The sequence below is a fragment of the Antechinus flavipes genome, chromosome 5 (genome assembly GCF_016432865.1).
Source record: "Antechinus flavipes isolate AdamAnt ecotype Samford, QLD, Australia chromosome 5, AdamAnt_v2, whole genome shotgun sequence".
Classification (NCBI taxonomy): Eukaryota; Metazoa; Chordata; class Mammalia; order Dasyuromorphia; family Dasyuridae; genus Antechinus; species Antechinus flavipes.
Window position 1 is genome coordinate 177433395 of NC_067402.1, and position 23925 is coordinate 177457319.

At 34.1% G+C, this 23925-nt stretch overlaps 1 protein-coding gene across 20 annotated transcripts in view; it reads left to right on the forward strand.

Annotated features, from left to right (window-relative positions):
- The first annotated feature begins 3474 nt into the window (after positions 1 to 3474).
- The window catches only part of C2CD5 (C2 calcium dependent domain containing 5), a 130792-nt gene continuing 110341 nt past the window's right edge, over positions 3475 to 23925 (forward strand). For 4 of the 20 annotated variants that reach the window (XM_051963411.1, XM_051963415.1, XM_051963395.1 and 1 more), the window contains exons 1-3: positions 3483 to 4017; positions 16291 to 16377; positions 19768 to 19939. In XM_051963411.1, the coding sequence (XP_051819371.1) occupies positions 3928 to 4017; positions 16291 to 16377; positions 19768 to 19939 (349 nt within the window). In that variant the 5' untranslated portion in view covers positions 3483 to 3927. Of the gene's footprint in view, positions 4018 to 16290; positions 16378 to 19767; positions 19940 to 23925 lie in introns of all 20 variants that reach the window. The other 16 variants (XM_051963399.1, XM_051963406.1, XM_051963398.1 and 13 more) reach the window with 8 other exon arrangements.

Sequence of the window (23925 nt, forward strand, 5' to 3'; positions counted from 1 at the left end):
AAATGATGAGTATTTACAAAAATAAAAAATTGCCCAGATTTACAGAAAATGGAATTGAGAAAAAGAGATTGAACCAAGTCATTAATGAACTCCCTAAGAAAAAATCTCTAGGGCCAGATGAATTTATAAGTGAATTCTACCAAACATTTAAAGATCAATTAATTCCAATAATACATTAAAGCATTTGGAAAAATAGGTAAAGAATTCCTGCCAAATTCCTTTTATGACACAAATGTAGTGCTGATAGCTAAACCAGTAAGAGCCAAAAGAGAAAAAGAAAATTATATTCCAATTTCCCTAATGAACACTGATGCAAGAATTTTAACTATAAGCAGAGATCACAGACATTTATCATAGTGTATTATGATTTATATCATTTATATCAAGAATGCAGGTTGTATCAATATCAGATATGACTATCAGCATAATTGACCATATCAATAAAAAATTAACAGAAATTACATGATTATCTCAACAGAAGCAGAAAAAATCATTTGATAAAATACAGTATCCATTGCTATTAGAAATACTAGAGAGCATAATGATAAAGGGAGCTTTATTTGAAATAATAATCAGTATCTATTTAAAATCAAGAGCAAGCATTATTTGTAATGAATGGGAACTCACATTTCCAACAACATCTGGGATGAAAAACAAGGATGCCCATTATCACCACTATTATTCAGTATAATAGAAATGTTAGCTTTAGCAATAAGAAAAAAAATTGAAGGAATTAGAATAGGCAATGATGAAATGAAATTATTACTCTTTGCAGATGATATGATGGTATACTTAGAGAAGAATCCTAGAGAATCAGATAAAAACTACTTGAAATAATTTTAGCAAAATTGCAGAATATAAAATAAACCCATATAAATATTCATTTCGATATGTTATTAATATAGTCCAGTAGTGAGAGATAGAAAAAATAACTGTGAACAATGTAAAATATTTAGGAATCTATTTGCCAAGACAAAGCCAGGAATTGTACAACCACAATTACAAAACACTTTTCACACAAAAGTCAGATCCAAACAACAGTAAAAATATTGACTGCTCATGAGTAGGCCAAGCTAATAAAATAAAAATGGCAATTCTACCTAAATTAAGATAGTTAATCAGTATCACACTAATGAAACTGCCAAAAAAGTATTTTATGGCACAGTATATAGAGCATTGGCTCTGGAATTAGGAGGACCTAAATTCAAATGGCTTCATGATTTAGATATAAAGGGTGATACAATAAGCAACTTAGGAGAAGAAAGTATAGTTTACCTGTCAGATTTAATGTAATGTTGATTACATTAAATTAAATTTAACAAGTTTTACACAAGCAAGATAACTATAAATATGTATACATATATTGGATTTAACATATTTTAACATATTTAACATGTATTGGACTATCTGCCATCTAGAGGTGAGTTGAGAAGGAGGGGGAAATTTTGGAACAGAAGGCTTTGCAAGGGTCAATATTGAAAAGTTATCCATCCATATGTTTTGTAAATAAAAAGCTATAATAAAGTTTTGTACAAACAAAACCAATGCAGCCAGGATTGGAAGGGATGCAGAAAACTAGGAAAACTTATACAGTCAGTGTTTCTGATAAAAGCCTCATTTCTAGGCATTTCTAAAATGGAGAAATGAGTTAAATTTATAATAATTCAAGTAATTTCCCAACTAATTGGTGAAAAGATATAAACAGATGAAGAAATTAAAGCTATCTAGTCATATGAAAAATGTCTCTAAATTACTATTGATTAGAGAAATGCAAATTAAAACAACTCTGAGGAACCACCTCATACCTATCAGATTGGCTAATAGGACAGGAAAAAAAAAAGATAAATATTGGAAAAGATTTGTGAAACCTGAAACACTGATGCATTGTTGGTGTTGTAAACTGATCCAAGCATTCTGGAAAGCAAGTTAGAACTATGCCCTAAGGGCTCTAAAACTGCATATCCTTTGATCCAGCAGAGCCAGGAATTGTATCTCAGAGAGATCATTAAAAAAGAGGAAAGGAGGTATATGTGTAATAATATTTGTAGCAGCTCTTTTTGTGCTGGCAAGGAATTGGAAATCAATTGGGAATGGCTGAATAAATTGTGGTATATGAATATAATGGAATACTATTGTTCTTTAAGCAAAAAATGAGCAGGCATATTTTAGGAAACCTTGAAAGACTTAAATAACCTGATGCTGAGTGAAGTGAGCAGAACCAAGAGAACATCATATACAGAAACAACATTATGTAATGATCACCTATGATAGATTTAGCTCTTCTCTGCAGCGCAGTGATCCAAGATCATTCCAAAAGAGAAAAGGCCATCCATATCCAGAAAAAAAAATTTTTTTGAAACGTATGCAGATTGAAGTATGCACCATTTTTACTTCTCTTGTAGTTTTTTTTCACAATATTGAATTATATTAAAATATGTACGCTATAGGAAATGCCTTATTATATATCTACATTGGCAAACATTAAATAAAATAAAATGTCCAGATCAAAAACCAAAAAAAGTCTTGACCATAGAGACTAGACCTCTAGTACTGATCAATAAACTGCAGTACTACCTATGACCTCCTGGGTGAAAAAGCCTTGCACACTCTCTCCAATCTTCTTAAATTTACCTGTGATCCAGTGATATTAGCTTCTTACCTACTCCTCCAGTAAGACTGTACTCTCCATTTCTGGATTACGGTTAGAGGTGGTGAAGTGGCTAAATGGCTGGGCTTGGAATCAGGAAAACCTGAATTCAAAATTAATCTCAGATCTTTACGAGTGTACCCTGTGCAGGTCCTTTAGTTGCTATCTACTTCAGTTTCATTAGTTATAAAATGTGGATCATAATAGCTATGACTGGTTTGTTAGGAGAATTAAATGAAATGTGCGGACAAGTGCATAGCACAATATCTAGTAGGCTTACTTAATACTTGTTTCACTGGCTGTCGCCCATGCCTAGGGTTTCTCTTCTTCGCCTCTGGCTTCCTACAAATCTCTGCTAAAATCTCACCTGCAAGAAACCTTTTCCTATTCCCCCTTAATTCTGTGCTTTCCCTGTTATGTATCTCGTTTATATAAAATGGTTTACAAGATTACCTCCTTGAGACTACAAAGTGAGCTCCTCTGGGAAGGGACTATCTTTTGTATTTTTTTGTATGCCCAGCATTTTGTATAGTGCCTGGCACATACTAGGCGTTTAGTAGATGATCATCATTGATAGAGACCTGGATTTTGAATTTAGCCAACATTAATATAACTGCCACAATAACCAATAAAGTGATCGGCTTTAGATCGCACCATAAAATATACACTTTGACCCAATTTAGGTTAATTTGGGAATTTTCTGCATTGTTCGATGATTCAACACTCGTCCTAGTCTCCTGACAGTCTCCCTCTCCGGAATTAAGTTCCTCCCTCTTTTCTTCAAGGTTTATGATGATAACCGACTTATCGATCTCATCTTCTAATTTGCCCACCTGGCTCTTGGCGCTGCCATTTGCTGGGGCAAGAAGGCACGAATATGGAGACTAGCAAAGATTTACTCCAAGGTCTAAATTAAATTCCGGTTAGCTTTCTAGTGGTTAGATACGTTGGGCGGAAAAACCAGTTTGTGTCTGCTTCATAGCCTCTCCGATATGCGGACGTGTTACCCACGCCCTCCGGCCCTCCTAAGAACCGGTGTCCCGAAAAGCGACGAGCATTTGCGCGAACCGTGAAGGGGAGGGAGAAAGGAGGCGGGAGGAGCGGCTGATAGAGAACGCGCGCGCGTTCTCCTTCCGTCAGGCAGTTACGCACACGGGCGCGCGCGACACTCGGTGTAGCTCCGCCCCTACACGCTCCCCCGCCCCTGTGCTCGGGCTTGGCGCACAGGCGCTTGTTTGTCTCTGCAGGATCCGTAACGGAGAGCGGCAGAACCGGCCAAGATGCCCGGAAAACTGAAGGTGAAGATTGTGGCCGGGCGCCATTTGCCCGTAATGGACCGAGCAAGTGATCTGACTGATGCCTTCGTTGAGGTTGGTGCTCTGTTCTGCCTTAGACTATCAGAGCTCCCCAGATCCCGGGCAGGTCCTGCCAACCTATGCCCCGGCTCCCTCGGGCTCTAGTCCTCCTTTGCCCCCTCTCCAGTGTAACACATCGGGGATGTCTGCAGCGGCACACGCCCATGGGATGAGCCAAGGCTTGCAGTGCCCAAAGCCTGGCCACTGCATGCTGTTGTGTGACCCTGACGCAAGGACATTCGGCTAAGCCACCTGGCTAGTCAGTAGAAGCTTAAAGCTATGCTAGACAGACATTAAAACCATACACACATTTTAAGGCGTATGTCACGTCAAAGGGCATGCTAGAGAAAATTTTAGAGATTTTGTTACTTGGTGTTAGAAGCTGGTGTGAATTTATAGAATCATAAGGTTTTAAACATTATTTTCTTTAGGGTAACAGTTCTCCAAATAATAGGTGCGTGGGCATTTCCAACATACTTACTATTCTCGTTTATGACAATAGATCTTTTGGTAAGCTTGTAGGGGGCGAATTTACACCCTTAAGGTAAGGAAACCAATTATATGCCACTACCTATTCCAAATTGCACAATTCCTTCCCTGCCTCCTCCTCTCCAGTAATTGTTGTAAACGTTATGTAAATTAATATAGGCCTAAGGCCTTGAAGTAATTAATTCTGAGTTTGATAGAAATCAAGTGAAAATGGAAAATAATGTCCACAGCTTTAGCACAAGATTATTGATCCTTTGGCAATTGATGCTCTAGGTTGTTAAAAATTTCATAGTTCATATCTTAATGTAGCATTTTTACTCATGCTGTAAATCATCCACTTACTTTTAGTTCCCCATCCATAGTTATACAGACACATTTCTAGCATTGGGCTTTTAAAAGGAAACAATGCTAAAGTAATAGTTTGCTGAATGTAATGTTAAGAGTCTGGGACATTTTCATTTAAATTTAAGAAGTATTTTTGAACACATATGCTAGGCTCTGCAATGTACTGGTGAGACAAAGACAAAAAAAAAAAAAAGATTTAGCATTCCTGTCCTCTATGAGTTTACATTCTACTGGAAGATAGTATTGGTATAGATACAAATTTATTTCCAGTGGGAGATAGCACTAATATGGGAAAGAGAGGGGTGACTATTAGGAAAAGCCAGTATAGGGAAAGAAGGCAGAGATTTTACAAAGTGGAAGTAAGGATGGAATGCAATCTAAATGAGGGATCACTCTTGTTAAAGGTATGGAGGTAGAAAGTATACCATCTACAGAGAGTAGTAAGCTACTGTGACTGGAATGGAGTTTGTGTGAAGGAGATAAGTATGAAATAAAAAAAGTATGTGGGAGGGAGATTTGGAAAGGCTTTAAATGCTAGGCTGAGGACATTGTATTTTATTCTGGAAGCAATCATTGGAGATTTTTTATAAGGGCATACTAATATTTTAGGAATATCAGTTAGGAAAATGTCTGGAAAAAATTAGCGAGGGAAGAAACTAGAAGTAGAGAAATTGAAAGTAGCAGTCTTTTTCAGTAGGTGAGGCAAGAGGTAATGAGAACCTGAACTACAGTGGGCTGCTGTTTGAATGGGAAGAAAGGGGATGAATAGGAGAAATATTAGGGACATAAAATTGACAAAACTTGATAGTCGATTTCATTTGGGAGGGTGAGGGATAAAAGAATCAAAGATGGCTATTAAGTTGCTCACCTGGGTGGCTAGAGGAATTATGTGCTTCTAACAGAAATTAGGGAGTTTTGTGGGAGGTGAATTTTAGGGAAAATGTGATGAATTCCATATTAGTTATATTGAGGTGCCTATAGGACATCCAGTTAGAGTTGTTAAAAAGGTGTTTTGTAACTTGAGACAAATTCAAGATATATGTACATAGATATATAGATACTTTGGCTATATCTTTATAGGTAGAGATAGATAGATACTTTGGATATATAGATAAATAGATACTTTAGGTGTGTTGTAATTTTGTTTTTGAACCTGAGACTTTGAAATCTATCACTGTATATGATTTTAGAATAGTTTCCTGAGCATCTGCTACTTTACAACGCGTATCACAATAGTGTTTTAATTTGACAAACCATAAGAATTTTTGTTAAAAGCACTAAGGTAGGGATAGACAGGGAAAGAAAACTTAGATAGACAAGATTCCATACAAGATTCCTGTTCTCATGGAATTTACAATCTGGTAGGGGATAGGACACATAAAAATTATTACATTAGAACAGGTTAGAGGAATGTAAATATGCTTTGTAATTAATATTTGTTCAGGAAGTAATTCCTGAGTGATGGAATGAGAAAAAGCTTCACCAAAAAAATGGCTTTTGAATCAGACATTGACGGTTAGTTAGGAATTCTATAAGTAAAGCAAAAGAGAGATCATTTTAGGTATAGAGGAATTAAAAATGGACAGGTTCAAGGTCAGTTTTGGTACAACAAAGGGAATAGCATGAGAGAAAACTGTTAGGCTATTTTGAACGAAAGACCAACAAGTTAAACTTACTCAGATAATAGGGAGCTACTAAGGATTTTCCAAGCAGAGAAATAATGTAACTAAATTTATTCAGAATGTGGACTAGCCTGGTAATATAGATGGATTGGAAGGAGGAGAGAGTGGATGTAGAAATTCCAGGTATAGTTCTATCATTACCAGCATAGCAGAGATAAAGGAGAAGTAGAATTGACAAATTTTGTTAAATGATTAGATATGAGTGATGGGGAAAAAAGAGGAGTAGAGATAGCAATTTCATACACGAGTAAAGAACAAATGGTGGTACTACAGGCAAACCACATAAGCTTATTTCTGCCTAGTTGCCTTCATCTATAAATTGAAAATTTTGAAATAAGTAATCTCAAAAGTTCCTTTTTGCCTTGGATTCTTTGAGCCTAGGACTAAACTATAAGCTGATGAAATAGGAATGAATGGAATTGTTGAGAAAATAAAGAAGGAACAGAGAATTTTCTATTTTAACATATCAGGAATCAGTAAAGCAGGGGGAGAACCGGGATGGTAATATCACTGTTGCTGAAAGATAAGAGAGTTTTAGAGGGAGAAGGCATATAATAATAGTATATTTTGTATAGGACAAAGAGAAGATGAAAACTGGAAAACAGTGAGGGGACATCATGGTCAAGTTTTTGGTGACTTCAGGGTAGTTTCCATAGAAGGGTGAGGGTGATATCTATGCTGTGGAGAATGAATAAAAGGATCTGGGGGAGATTTTTTCAGTATTAGGGAAACCTAAGCAGAAGAGGCAAAAGGGAAGGATCCAGTGTTGAAAGATGATTATCTTATCAAGGTCATGTTTTAATATCTCTTAAAATGGTGAGTAATTTTTTTCTATCTAATCTTGATGTTTCTATATTTATGTGTTTTATGTTGTGATATAAAATATAAGTTGCTTTTTCTGTCTTTTGGATAGACATATCAGTTATATATTAATTATATATATATGCCATGAACTGAGTAGTCATTTTGAAGGATATGAAGTATAAAAAAGGCCTAGGGGAGCTTATGATATAGTTGGAGAATCAAAATTAATATATATAAAACTGTAATGAACAGTATAAGACATTATAGATAATTTGAAATTGGCAGCTAAAGGGAATACTTTAGATAGTATTTACCTAATATTTAATAATTATATGCTATTCTTGTGGAATAAAAATGGAGAGATAGTAACTATACGCACGCACACACACGGATTTGGAATTGGCCAAATAATCTGATCTGAAAAAGAGTCATTATTGGTTAGATGTCAGCTAGGAGGTCATCCATAGAGTGCCTCAGAAATCTTTGGTACACTATTTGTTGTTTAATGTTTTTACCCACAATTCAGAAGATGGCATATGTTTAGATGATCCAAAACTGAGAACTAACTAGTAGGTTACTACTTAATAGAGTCAGGATCCAAATGATCTTGAACTGAAGTGAAGTGACTAAACTAAAATGTAACAGGGTTCAAAATATTAACTCTACAGGTATAAAATTGGAGAGGCTTGATTAAAAAGCCATTCATCAGAAAAGATGTGTATTAATTGACTGAGTGATCATGAGTAATGTGATATAGTAATTGTATTAAGTGTGTACCATGTGCTTGACACTGTTTAGGGACCCAAAAACAAGAATAAAGTAGTTTCTTCCCTTATAGAACTTACATACTGTTAACAGAGACAAAATGTACACAAATAAGTATTTAGAGAATAAATACTAAGTAAATGTTTTGGAGAGGGGTGGACAGTAGCCACTGACAAGATTCAGTTATGAATGACTTCATATAGGTATTACTTGAAGAGCTTCTATAAGGGAGAGATGGTAGCTAGTACAAAGGTGTGGAGATGGAAGACAAAATGTGAGAAATAGCAAGAATGCTAGTTTGACTAAATTGTTTAAAGTGTGGAGAAGACTGATTAAATAAGATTGGAAAGGTAGGTTGGGACTAGGTTGTGAAGCACTTTAAACTAAACTGAGGAGCTTGATTCTAGAGACAAGAGGGTTAGAATAGGGAGTGATGTGGTCAGATTTATACTTTCAACATTCAAAATAATTTTGGCACCTGATCTTGAAATGTGTAGTAGTGTGCCAAGGTTGTGGGAGCAATCTAGCCAAAGGGTTGTGAGGATCTGAACTAGGATGGTAGTTATATGAGTAGGGAGAAAAGAACTGATATTAGAGAGAATGTGGAATGAGAAAAGATAAGCTTTGGCAATTGGTTGGCTATGTGGGGTGAGGCAGAATGAGGAGTCAAGGAATATACCAAGGTTGAGAACTTGAGTGTCTGGAGGGACAGTTATGTCTTCTACAGAAAACCAATTCAAATTTAGTTTGCATTGAAAAGCATAACTTGGAAGAGTACAGGAGGTATAATTTTAATTCTTTTGCCCTGGGCAGTACTGTATGTTCAGTTCTAGGTTCCACATTTTAGGAAGAAAATTGAAAGTGCTGGAAAGTATCTAGAGAGATCCATGAAAGTTGTTATATTTATTTCATTTGAGGTTCAGTTTGAAGGAGTTGGGTATGTTTAATCTGGAGAAGAGAAAACTTAGAGGAGCTTTGGTTTTTAAGGGCTTTCTTATAGAAGGGAGATTGGATTTCTTCTGTTAGCCTGAAAAGTAGTAACAGTGGATAGAAGTTGATGCCAGGAACAATTTCCACAGAGTCAGAACTATCTAAAAGCATACTGAATTGTAATGGGAGTAAGCTCCACCTCTTTGAATGACTTCAAAGTAGGCTCAATGAGCACTTATTGCATATGACTCTTTTTTTCAGCTATGGGTTTTTTTTTTTTTTTAAATTTATATTATAGCTTTTTATTTGCAAGTTATATGCATGGGTAATTTTACAGCATTGACAATTGCCAAACCTTTTGTTCCAATTTTCCCCTTCCTTCCCCCCATCCCCTCCTCCAGGTGGCAAGTTGACCAATACATGTTAAATATGTTAAAGTATAAATTAAATACAATATAAGTATACATGTCCAAACAGTTGTTTTGCTTGTACAAAAAGAATCAGACTTTGAAATATTGTACTATTAGCCTGTGAAGGAAATCAAAAATGCAGATGGACAAAAATATAGGGATTGGGAATTCTATGTAATGATTCATAGTCATCTCCCAGAGTTCTTTCCTTGGGTGTAGTTGGTTCAATTCATTTCTGCTCTGTTGGAACTGATTTTGGTTCATCTCATTGCTGGAGATGGCCACGTCCATCAGAATTGATCATCATATAGTATTGTTGTTGAAGTATATAGTGATCTTCTGGTCCTGCTCATTTCACTCAGCATCAGTTCATGTAAGTCTCTCCAGGCCTTTCTGAAATCAACCTGCTGGTCACTTCTTACCGAACAATAATATTCCATAATATTCATATACCACAATTTATTCAGCCATTCTCCAATTGATGGGCATCCACTCAGTTTCCAGTTTCTGGCCATTACAAAGAGACTTGCCAAAACATTCGTGCACATACAGGTCCCTTTCTATGAGTTGTTCTGTGTAGCCATTGACTTTTCTTTTCATTTTTTAACTTCTGTGTATAGCCTTCTAGCAATTTAGAAATGTCACCAAGTAAAGACTACATTAGGAAAGGCTTCACAGACATCTTAGTCTGAGCCTAAAAACATAATATTTTGTGGAAAAGGGCTAAAAAGGTGAACCTGGTTCTTAAGGTGATTGAAGGTGTGGATGTGCCAATGGGCCTTTGTTCTTATGGCTGTGAGAAATTTGGACTGACTTGAAGAATAAATTGGGGCATTTGGTGAAATAAGAATAAATAAGTTTGAGTAAGTAAGGGTGGAATGATCTTGCATAGAAGGGCCTTGAAAAATCAAACAGTGAAAGTTGGTTTTGCTATATTAAGCTTTGGCGTATTTGGGGTGCCTTTTACAATTCATCAATCCCCTTTTATTTTGTGTTCCTGTAAAATTTTCCACCCAAAATATTGAGTGGCTTCTTCTAGATTTCTTGATCTTGTATAGTATTGTGGATGGGGCCTGACTTGGGTCAAACCTCTAGATGTCTAGGTTTGACATTAGGAAGAACTGTAGTCCATCCTATAGGTAACTAAGAGGCAGTTTATATAGCCATAGTAGGGGAAAGATTTTCAAGAATGTATTAATGAGGACCCCACTGTGATTCAGCTGAATGATACAGCTGCCTTATGTTGGTAATACTGTTTTTCTTTGGACAGAGAAAGAGACAGAAAGAGAGAGACAGAGACAGAAAGAGAGACAGACAGACAGAGAAACAGAGAGACAGAGACAAAGAGTATAAGCTTGAGTGCATTGTGGTGCACATAGATTGCCCATCATTCAGCCCTCATTTTTGCCACATGACTGGTTCACATTTCCAATTACCTTTCTGAAGATAACTTTATTGCATTTTTCTTATACTCTTTTTTTAGTAGTGTGTTAAGATCTATTCATACCTACCAGGTGTCTCTCTTTGTGCCCATTTGTCAATAGGAAATCACACCTTCATGAAACATACATAAAAATTAGGTTTATTATATGAGGAATGTGGAAATCAAAGCTGAAGAAAATTCACAGTCCTTATAGAAGTTTTCATTTTTTTTTTTTAATAGCAGGGAGAAGCCCGGGGTGGGGGGGGGGGCGAGGGGAAGAAGGATGGCAAAAGCCAAATTCTTTTCCTTTGGGAACTGATAGACTATGAAAGTAGGAAAGTCTGCTTATCTTCAGAGGATCCCAGCTGCACAAGCCTCATCCTAGCCTGGCACAGCTGGTGCCCATCTGGCCTTCCAAGGACACACAGGGAGTCAAGTTTGGGGTACAACAGCAAATTGTGTCAGCTCAAGGGGAGCTTTGTCTTTGGCATATTCAGAGCATCCTGCATACTCTGGGTCCAGTGCTTCTGGAAAATATGACAACTCAACAAGACAGTGTAAGTTTCTTCATATAATGTATTCCATGACTTAGAACTAACTTGAAACTGGAAAAATACTATTGTTAAAAAATTATATATTTTTTATTTTCTTTTTAAAAAATATTTTAAACATTCTTTTTTTAAAAATTGAGTTAAAAATTCTCTCTTCTTTCAAGTCCTCTCTTATTGAGTAAGCAAGCAATAAATCAATTTCACATATCAATGATATGAAATATATTAGCTATCATATGAAAACCCCCCAAGAAAAATAGTGAAAAATTATATTTCAATTTATACTCAGCTCATCAGTTCTCCCTCTAGAGGAGGATATCATTTTTCATAATGAGTCCTTTGGATCATTGTATTGAGTAGCTAACTAGCTAAGTCTTTATAGCAGAGTAGATAAGTCTCTAAGGTTGATCATCACCACAATATTGCTGTGTACATTGTGTATAAATGTGAACAGTGATCTCCTGTTTCTATCACTTCATTCTGTATCAGTTCATAGGTCTTTCCAGGTTTTTCCGAAACCATTTCTCTTGTCATTTTTAATGGCATAATATATTCCATTACAATCATATATTTGTTCAGCCATTCCCCAATTGACAGCCATTCCTTTATTTCCAATTTTTTGCCAGCACAAAAAGAGTTGTTAAAAATATTTTTTGTGTACATAGGTTGTTTTCCTTTGTCTGTATTTGAAATACAGAATTTTAGTAGTGGTTTGCTGGGTCAAAAGGTATGTACCTTTGACCTTGGTACATAATTATACCAATTGTACAATTGGGAATAATTCCAAATCTTTATCGAGAAATCATCTGTATTTCAAAAAGATTGGAGTCATTCAAAACATTGACTATTTCCCAAAAGCAATCCAGCTTGCTCTCCTCTTCTCTGCCCAGCTCATTGTCTTTCTTCAGTGATTATCCACTGTATATGGATCAGGTCTGTGGAATGTTCATCCAACTCTATATCATAGTTTGAATAAGTTCCATTTTTCAGTAGCCTGTACTCTTCTTGAGGGCTAGGACCTTTTTTATTTCTTTTTGTTCTTCAGGGCCTAGAACAGTATCTGGCTCATTGTACATACATAATACTTGTTGAAACTCTAAGAGTGAAACCGCTTAGTATTTTCTCTGTTGATTAGGCTAAATTGGCTTACCATGGATCACAGTAGGATACTGCAGTTTTCTAAGGCTTAGTGCAGGAAGCATAGTTATCTACAAATGGGGTATCTGATGCATGTTGCTATCTATATAGAAATTCTTTCTCATTTGGATTTTGCTCAGGATATCCAAGTTGTATTGTGCATTTGTCTTGTGCCTTGCCTTTCCCCCCAAAAAAATTTTTTTTATGGAATATCATTAAAGGTACTTCTGTTGTTTTTTTCAAGACAAATCACATAATATTGACATCTACATAGGAGACAAAAAGCTTTGTTATTAGTCATTACAAACTGAGGCGTTCTTTACTCCTTTTGGTTAATATATTGATTGGAAAAATATATTCTGTTTTGGAATGTAGTTTATAGAGGCCTTCCTTTTTCCTTCTTATAACATTATCATACATAGCTAGATTTTATGTAGTCTGTTTTCATAAAGATTTTGCAGATATGGAAAATAATGCATATAAGTTTAAATATTTTCTTGGTCTTTTTTTTTTTTTTTTTAATGGCAACAGCTGGAGCCTGGATTTTTTTCCAAGTCTTTTTTTTTTTCTTTTTTTTCAGTTAGCTGGAGAACCAATCCTTTAACGCCCTCGAAATTACACATCTGCATATATCACCTCTTTGTTTACTTAATGTAATTCAGCAGCTCATCTCTCTCTCTCTTTTTTTTAAATGATAATTTTTTTATTGACATAACCCATGCTTGGGTAATTTTTTACATTATCCCTTGCACTCACTTCTGTTCCAACTTTTCTCCTCCCTCCCTCCACCCCCTCCCCAAGATGGCAAGCTGTCCTATACATGTTAAATATGTATCCTAGATACAATATATGTGTGCAGAACCGAATAGTTCTCTTGTTGCACAGGTAGAATTGGATTCAGAAGGTAAAAATAACCCAGGAAGAAAAACAAAAATACAAACAGTTTACATTCATTTTCCAGCGTTCTTTTTTTGGGTGTAGTTGCTTCTGTCTATCATTGATCAATTGAAACTGAGCTAGATCTTTGTCGAAGAAATCCACTTCCATCAGAATACATCCTTATACAGTATCGTTGTTGATGTATATAATGATCTCCTGGTTCTGCTCATTTCATTAGCATCAGTTCATGTAAGTCTCTCCAAGCCTCTCTTTATTCATCTTGCTGGTCATTTCTTACAGAACAATAATATTCCATAACATTCATATACCACAATTTACCCAACCATTCTCCAATTGATGGGCATCCATTCGTTTTACAGTTTCTAGCCACTACAAATAGGGCTGCCACAAACATTTTGGTCCATTTCCCTTCTTTAGTATCTCTTTGGGGTATAAGTAGCACTCTTGGATCAAAAGGTATGCATAGTTTGATAACTTTTTGGGCATAATTCCAGATTGCTCTCCACAATGTTTGGATTCGTTCACAACTCCACCAATAATGCATCAATGGTTCAGTTTTCCCGCATCCCTTCCAACATTCATCACTATTTTTTCCTGTCATCTTAGCAAAGATGTGTAGTGGTATCTCAGAGTTGTTTTATTTAATTTGCATTTCTCTGATCAATAGTGATTTGGAACACTCTTTCATATAAGTGGAAAAATTTTAATTTCTTCATCTGAAAATTGTGTGTTCGTATCCTTTGACCATTTATCAACTGGAAAATGGCTTGATTTCTTATAAATTAGAGTCAGTTCTCTATGTATTTTGGAAATGAGGCCTTTATCAGAACCTTTAATTGTGAAAATGTTTTCTCACTTTGTTGCTTCCCTTCTAACCTTGTTTGCATTAGTTTTGTTTATACAAAGGCTTTTAAATTTGATATAATCAAAATTTTCTATTTTGTGATCAATAATGATCTCTAGTTCATCTTTGGTCACAAATTTCTTACTCCTCCACAAGTCTGAGAGGTAAACTATCCTATGTTCCTCTAATTTATTTATAATCTCATTCTTCATGCCTAAATCATGGACCCATTTTGATCTTGTCTTGGTATATGGTGTTAAATATGGGTCCATGCCTAATTTCTGCCATACTAATTTCCAGTTTTCCCAGCAGTTTTTGTCAAATAATGAATTCTTATCCTAAAAGTTGGGATATTTGGGTTTGTCAAACACTAGATTGCTATAGTTATTGATTATTTTGTCTTGTGAACCTAACCTATTCTACTGATCAACTAATCTATTTTTTAGCCAATACCAAATGGTTTTGGTGACCGCTGCTTTATAATATAGTTTTGGATCAGGTACAGCTAGGCCACCTTCCTTTGTTTTTTTTTTTTTTTTTTCATTAATTCCCTTGAGATTCTTGACCTTTTGTTCTTCTATATGAATTTTGTTGTTATTTTTTCTAGATCATAAAATATTTTTGTGGGAGTCTGATTGGTATAGCACTAAATAAATAGATTAGTTTAGGGAGTATTGTCATCTTTATTATATTCACTTGGCCTATCCAAGAGCACTTAATATTTTTCCAATTATTTAAATCTGACTTTATTTGTGTGGAAAGTTTTTTTGTAATTTTGCTCATATAGTTCCTGACTTTCCTTTGATAGATAGATTTCCAAATATTTTATGCTATCGACAGTTATTTTGAATGGAATTTCTCTTTGTATCTCTTGCTGTTGGATTTTGTTGGTGATGTATAAAAATGCTGAGGATTTATGTGGATTTATTTTGATTCCTGCAACTTTGCTAAAGTTATGAATTATTTCTAATAGCTTTTTAGTAGAATCTCTGGGGTTCTCTAAGTATACCATCATATCATCTGCAAAGAATGATAGTTTGGTTTCCTCTTTACGCACTCTAATTCCTTTAATCTCTTTCTTAACTCTTATTGCGGAGGCCAGCGTTTCCAATACAATATTGAATAATAATGGTGATAATGGGCAACCTTGTTTCACTCTTGATCTAACTGGGAAAAGTTCCAGTTTTTCCCCATTATGCATATGATGCTTACTGATGGTTTTAAATATATGCAGCAGCTCATCTCTTTGGCATTGATAGAGGAAACTGCTCATTACAGATTTTTTTCTATTTTTGGGGGGTAGGGTGGGGTGGGTCTGTTGTGCTTTAAATCGACAAATACATTTTTATATTTTTTTAATTCATTTTTTTTCTTGCTAAGCTTTCTGTAAATCTTTTTTTCTCCTTACTGCTGCTTTGTTTTATGAAGTGATACTGAGGCGGGTAAACTCTGTAAAAATTGTTTCCCCTTTGCTCTGTAAAAGAAGGAAAATATGCCTTCTAGTCTGGGAGACCCCAAATTTCCCTTCTTTTACAGATCAAAAGGAACACATTTTTTACAGAGTTCATCAGCATCAATATTGCTCTTCATCTTCCACCATCTTCTTTTGTAAGTCTTTATAAATAAGTTTATGTTTTAAACTGGTATTGCCCTTTGGAACCATAGTTCTCTGCTTAGCATATCATTACAGACTCAGGTGCCTTCTAGGCAATTATTTTGCTTTCTGTGACAAATGATTTACATTGTTTAAATTTACTTAGGAAACATTCTTTCATTCATTTCCCATATTTCTATACCAGTTGCTTGTTTGATTAAGAATTTCTTTGATTGCATAATATAACTTCATTTTTGTTCTTTTAAATTGATATCTTTTGGACTTTAGGTGTTATTAATTGTGTGCTTATGAAATAAACCACTTTATATTATTTGCAATGTTAATTTTTTATTTTAAAATTTACATATTGTCTACATTTCATGTGATTATAATGTAACACTTTCTTACTTTTAGGTGAAATTTGGTAACATGACATTTAAAACAGATGTGTATCATAAGTCCTTAAATCCTCAGTGGAACTCAGAATGGTTTAAATTTGAGGTAAGGTTTTAATTATCTTATAAATAATGTTTATTTAATGTGTTGCAGTATAATAGCTTATAAATATGTAGGGATTTTGTCCTGCAGAAAAACGTGAATAGTTCTTATGTAAGGATGATAATATCTTCCTTACAGTCCTTAAAGACATGTCCTATGTCTACTTCAATTTTTTTTTTGATATATATATTTTTAAATTTTTGGATATATTTATAAACATTGGAATATAGAAAAGAACAATTCTTATTTGTTTGACTAAAAGACAGCATACCTTATCTGTGAAGAAGCTGTATTTACCAAATTTATTTTTATATTTTTTGTGTATTTTCAAATAATAATTAATATAATATCAATTTACAGGATGTGATTACTATGATTTTCTTGTGTAAGATGTATTTTTGACCCATCAAATATTTTAAACAGTGGTGTCAAGCAAAAAAAAAAAAAAACACATACACCCCAGATCCCTGGAAGTCATACATTGACTTGGAAAATGACAAATTAACATCATCTATATTGTATTATATTTTTGTTTTATTAAATATTTCCCAATTGTATTTCAGTGTGGCTTGGATTCTATGTCTTTTTTCCAGGGACACCAAGTTTTCAGTAAATTACATAATTTTACAAAATCTTGTCACAAATCTATGTATACAAGTAGATAATTCTTATTATAGTTCATCTATATGTCAAGTGCTGTGTCTTGACTGACTGGTTAAAGTATAGAACTACTTAGCTCCATGTCTACAGTGCCTGACAGAAAGTAAGCATTTATATGAATGTTAATTATTATTATCACCTTTGAACAGTACTGTCATCCAATCCAATAGTTCACCTTGGATGACAGAGATGGAAGTTGTCTGGTTCAAGAAGACCTTGATTTAAGTATCAATTTAGAATAAGAATGCATACTTGGCTATATGACTTTAGGCAAGTACTTAATCCTTTATTATCTATTGCTATCAGCCTGGAGGGAAAGGTAATGACTATGAGAAAGAGTATTTATCCCTGACTCTTTCCTCTATTTTCATTCATCTGTTATATAAAAACATAGAAGGTATTATCAATTTTCAGATGACACAAAGCTGCGAGGGATAGCTAATAAAATAAAACTTCATGATTAAAAATGATTTAAGAACCTGGAATATTGAATAAAGATAAAGGGATTTAATAGATATATGTATAAAAGTCTTCTCAAAGTTCAAAAAAATACAATTACATATAGATACAATAGGGAATACATGGTTTGTCAGTAATTCACATGAAAAATCTCTTGTGGTTTTATTTGACTACACTCATTGTGAATCAGTAGTGTAAAAAGCTGCTAAAAATCTAATGCAGTGTATATACATTGTAGAAAGTGTTGTGTTTCATTTGGAATAGCATATTTAGACGATGCCATAATAAGCTATAGTTAATTGTAATGCCAGAGAAACTGAGCAAGACAGAGATTAGGGAACAACTTAATAGTTTATTAAATGGAGAGATTTACTGGGACCAAATGATCCGTGTTTGGTCCCAGGACTGAAAGAGACTATTGTCTCAAAGAATCTAGCCCTGAAAGTCAGACAGCAAGACTCTTTTATAGGATAACAAGAACAATGAAATGATGGGAGAGGTACCTGGATGGGGATAACCTAATGGGGGAGGTACCTAGAATGACATAATGGAGGGAGGTACTGGAGAGGTTACTGATATTCTAATGATGTCTAAAATGGATAGACCTTTATTCTGTCAAACATTAAGAAGGAATGATTATAGCTTAAAGATATAAAACCTTTATCTCATCAAACATTAAGAGGGAAAGGTTATAACCTGAGGAAGAGTAAATAGGACAATTTGAGAACCTGGGTCAGGACATTAAAAGGGAACTGTGGCACAACAAATCAAGAGTGGAGTTGAACAGATTGGTCAAAAGAACTGTGAATTTTTATCTTCGGGGAATGGAAGATTTACTATTTGAAACAATTGAATGATTCCCAATGTGAAGGAATAATGAAATTGGCAGGCAGTGTGGTATAGGGGAAAGTGCATGGGACTTAGAGTCAAAAGAGCTGGGTTTGAATTTTGGCTCTTTTATTATATAATTATTAACTGAGTCTGAGTTTCCTTATCTGTAAAATGGGGATAATCTTATTTGTACTATCAAATTACTGTTTTGAGAAAATACCTTGTCAACTGGAATGGACTATACATGGACATTTCTACTGTTAGAATCTTGATGGTGATGATGATAATGATGTTCTAAAAATCAAAACTAGTACAGTGAGTAGAAGTTTCAAGGAAGACATTTTTGGATTGTAAAAGAGGACTTTTTTCCCCATTAGATCTGTGATTTTATTAGAAGCATAAATTCTGATGATGAAACTACTTGTAGATTTTACCAGCTCTACAAATTAGTCTTAATAAGTTGCCAGGGCATTGTTTATTTTAGTGATTTGCCCTTGGGTCAGATGTTGAATGTGAATCTGCATCTTCCTGATCTCAATCCTGTGGAACCATCTTCTCTACCCATCTAGCCACCTGCTCTTTCTACTATATTATGCTTTTTCTTAAGAAGAACTATATACTATTTAAGAGTTATCGAAAAAATAAACATGTTGCCTTGGAAAACAATGGACTCTGTCATTACATATAGTCAAGCAGAAGTTAGGAGTTGTAGAAAAGGTTTCTACATTTTGTGAAAGGGTAGATGAAATACTCTTGAGGTCCCTTATAATTCAGATTCTGTGGAAAAAATGCTCTTGCTTTACTACATATAATAAATAATTATAATAGCTGATATTTACATAGTGCTTTAAGGTTGTCAGAGTGTTGTATATATTTTATTGCACATTTTCCTCTCAACAGACTTGGGATTTGAAAACAATGTTCTCTATTGACTTAGTCACTACTCCTTCTACTATATACTATCTAACTTAAATAGATTTTTCCTAGTTTCCTTACCTTTGCATAAATATGCTTCTTGATTATTATAGACTATGAAGAGCTTTTTCAATTTAGATATTTAAAATTCTTTTTTAAAAAATATTTAAGTATGGGAATTTTGATATATGAATTAAATTTGCCTTTTAATTTTCTGGTTTTGGAATAATTATGTCTTTTTTATCTCTTTAGATAATTTATATAGTGTTTATTGCAGTGTTAACTAGGCATATTTTATAGAATACTGTGCATGGATGCCAATAAAATATGAATATATGAAGAAAAAGTATTTTGTGCATTGTTCATATTTTATGGTAATCACATTCCACTTGTATGTTCTCAATTAGAATTTTGGTAGAAAATTTCTCTTTGCATCATGATGAGAAATGTCATGTCCTTTTGTTAATATTTTTAATTTTTTTTTATAATTGAAGACTTTTGATATTTCCTATTGGAATATAATTCCAGGTGGATGATGAAGATTTACAAGATGAGCCTCTGCAGATTACAGTGCTTGACCATGATACTTACAGTGCAAATGATGCCATTGGCAAAGTGTATATTGATATTGATCCTTTACTATATAGTGAGGCTGCTACAGTAATCTCAGGATGGTTTCCAATTTATGACACCATACATGGTAAGGGTTAATATTTTAAGAAAAAAAAGAATTGATTTATTTTTAAAGATTACTGTGTCCCCTGGGTTATTTTATTTAAAATATATGTCTATTTATTTTAAAACATGCCTTTAGCAAATGTAGCAATTTGATATGTGATTCTTGGTCAGTCCTTACAGTCTGGGAAGGAAGTGCATTATTAATAATTTAACTTAACAAACATTTATTAAATGCCCACTATAAATAAGATACTGTGCTAAATGATGGGATATTTTGAAGTATTTCAAAGATGTCATTGCCTATAATTTGTAAACTAGTCGGGCTCATAAGTTGAGGGGGAATATCAGGGAAATGTACCCAGATAAATATAAGATAGCGAGTAAAAACATTAGAGTAATTATCTACAAAATGGATTGTTGTTGAATTTTCAGTTGTGTTCAACTCTTCATAATCACATTTAGGGCTTTCTTGGCAAAGATACTGGAATGTTTTTCTATTTTCTTCTGTAGCTCATTTTACAGATGAAGAAACTGAGGTAAACAGTTAAGTGACATATTCAAGGTCACACAAGTTATATCTGAGATTGGATTTGAACTCAGGAAGATGTCTTCATATATGGAGAGCAAGTCACCCACTATTACTATTGTAAAATAATTAAAATGATATTTTGGAAGGGCTCAAGTTCAAGGCCAAGGGACAAATTTCCCTTGTCAAAAGACTTCAGTGACTCCTTTATTGCTTTTTGGACAAAATATAAATTCCTTTTGCTGGTAGTTAAAGCTATCCATAAATTAGGTTCAATCTTTTCTTTCCAGACTTATTTTATTTAACCCCCTTTCTGTGTTATAGTCAAATTGGGATGCTGTTTTTTCTATGAAGTTGACATTTTATCTCCTGCCTCCCTATTTATTTTATAAAATGTTTTTTAATGATTTGAATCTTCTGCTTCCTTTTTTTTGCCTCTCAGAATCTTTAAATTACTTAGATGCCATATTTTTACATTGCCAACATACACCGAATCTTTCCAAATCACACATGTATTAATTTTTTCTCCTTCCTCAAATTACATTGTGTTTACATATCTATGTACATGTGTTATCTCTTCATTTGAATGTGAGTTCAAAAGTACAAGAGCAGGAACTGTTAGGTTTTTATTTTTGTATTCTCAGAGTCTAGCATTGTGTTTATATATAGTAAGATTTAATACATATTTTTTAGATTGAAATGATAAATTCAGTTTTCAACTTGCTAAATTTAAAATGTGATGGGATGTCCAAGTGAAAATGTAGCATATCAGAGAGCTATTATGTATAGTCTTCATCAGTTGTTGATATTTTCTTATTGCATGTATTTTGTGTATTACAGCCTATATTTGATTTATATAGTTGAGGGAGTTATCTGCATAGAGGTAATATTTGAATCCATAGGATCATATAAGATCATCTAAGGAGATAATATCAAGAGAGAAATCATCTCAGAGCAAAGTTTTGGTGTCTCCACCAAACTTTTGAGAGGTGGAGATAATGAGCTCACAAAAATATGATGTGTTAAGATTTACAAATAAATTATTTTATACTTAGTATATTCTTTTAGTTTCACCATAATTCTTTGAGGTTAGTTCAATTATCATCTTAATTTAATATGATAATTCAGCCAACTAGAATTTATTAAGATTTACTCTACATGTAAGGTATGTGCTAATTTCTGGAAATATAAATGCAATAGAAAAGAAAGTCCCTGAATTTAAGTAGCTTAATTCTGATAGAGGAGACTCTTGTAAAAGGGGGTGAGGATGGATATACTTGGTATAGAGACATGATGGAGGCATCCAGGAGAATTTGACCTGGTGGGAAATGAAGGGATAACAAACCTGAGTGCAGCTTCTTAAATGCAGCTTATGGAAGTAATCTTTCTAATCAGAGGGAGACAAGTCCTAGGGGGAGAGGATATTAGTTTCAGTACTGAAGTGATCTTTTAGGATGAAGAGATTAGGATAAGTGAAGAGGAGGGCTGCCTGGTGGACATTAAGAGGGGACTGATAAAATGGTTAAGAATACTAGGAGGAGGAGGAGGCCTAAGAAAGAGCAGTGTTATGGAGGCTAAAGGAGGGAAAGTGTCTACGGGAACAGGTAGTGTTAGAAATTACAGAAAGGCCAAGAAGGAGAAAAGAGAACAAAGATTGTCATCAGATTTCATAACAAAAAGATAATCCATCCATAACTTTGAGAAGGACAATTTGAGTAGAATGGTGAAGTTAGAAGTCAGATTCTAAAGGGTTGAGAAGTGAATGGTAAGGAAAAGAAAAAAGGCAAGGTATTTAGAAAGGTGTTTTTTTCTTTCTTTCTTTCTTTTTTTTAATATTTTCTTTTTCCCCCCTAATTATGTTGACAGTTTTTAGTATTCATTTTTACAAGATTTTGAGTTCCAGGTTTTTCTCCCTTTTTTTCTCTTCCCCTCTTCCTTAAATAGTAGGCAATTTGATATAGTTATACATGTGCAATCATATAAAAATTATTTCCATATTAGTCACAGTTATGAAAGAAGATACAGATCAAAAGGCATAACCAAAAACAATTACTTTCTTTAAGTAAAAAAAGTATGCTTCAGTTTGCATTCAGAGTCTGTCAGTTCTTTTTCTGCATATGAAGAGGATTTTTCCTCATGAGTCCTTTGTACTGTCTTGAATCATTGTGTTACTGAGAAGCAACATTCATAGTTGATCATCATAAAATATTGCTGATACTGTGAAAAATGTTTTCCTGGTTCTGCTTATTTCACTTTGAATCAGTTTGTACAGGTCTTTTCCAGGTTTTTCTGAAATCTGCCTGTTCATCATTTCTCATTTCACAATAGTATTCCACTATATTCACTTACTACAGCTTGATGAACTGTTCACCAGTTGATGGGCATTCCTTCAATTTCTAAAACAACAACAAAGAATATGACCACTGAAACTTATTATGGTGACAAGGATGACCAAGACACAAACTCAAAAGAGAAGGATAATGTCAAAACACCTAAGGGCAAAGCTCCAAAGAAAAATGGAAAGTGCTCTCAAGCCCAGAAAGAACTCATGGAAGAGTCTAAAAAGGCACTTAAAAATCATATAAGAGAGATAGAAGAAAAAAATGGGGAAAGAAGTAAGGGTGATGCAAGAGAATTATGAAAAAGGAATCAACAATTTGGAAAAAGAAAGCAACTACTTAAAAAGTAGTATTGGCCAAATGGAAAAGAAAATACAAAAATCCACAGAAAAAAAAAATTCCTTAAAAAGTACAATTTGTGGGGTAGTTAAGTAGCATAGTAGGTAGAGCATCAGCCCTGAAGTCATGAGGACCTGAGTTCAAATTTGGTCTCAGACACTTAACACTTCCTAACTGTCCTGGGCAAGTCACTTAACTCCAATTGCCTCAGCAAAAACAAGCAAACAAACAAACAAAAAAAATACAATTTGTCCAATGGAAAAGGAAGTACAAAAGCCTGAGAAAGACAACTCCTTAAAAGTTAATGAATATGTGACATCAAAAATCGATCAAATTTAAAGGAATAAAAAAGTAAAAGAAAATGTAAAATATTTCACTGTAAATATAACTGATCCTGAAAACAGATTCAGGACAGACACTGTTAGAATACTAGACTACCTGAACGTCATGATCGAAAGAAAGACTTACACAGTATCTTTGAAGAAATTATCAAGGAAAACTGATATACTGGAACTAAAAGGCAAAATAAATATTGAAAGAATCCACCCGTCACCTTAAGAAAGAAATCCCAGAACAAAAACTGCAACAAACATGATAGCCAAATTTCAAAACTGTCAGGTCAAGCAAAAAAATGCTACAAGTGCCAGAAAGAAACAATTAAAATACTGGAAACCACAATCAGGATTGCATAGAACTTAGTAGCTGCAACATTAAAGGATTAGAAGTCATGGAACATAATATTCCAATAAAATAAAAGAAAGAAAACTACATCTTGCTAAAAAGTACCATAGACAATGAAGTAAT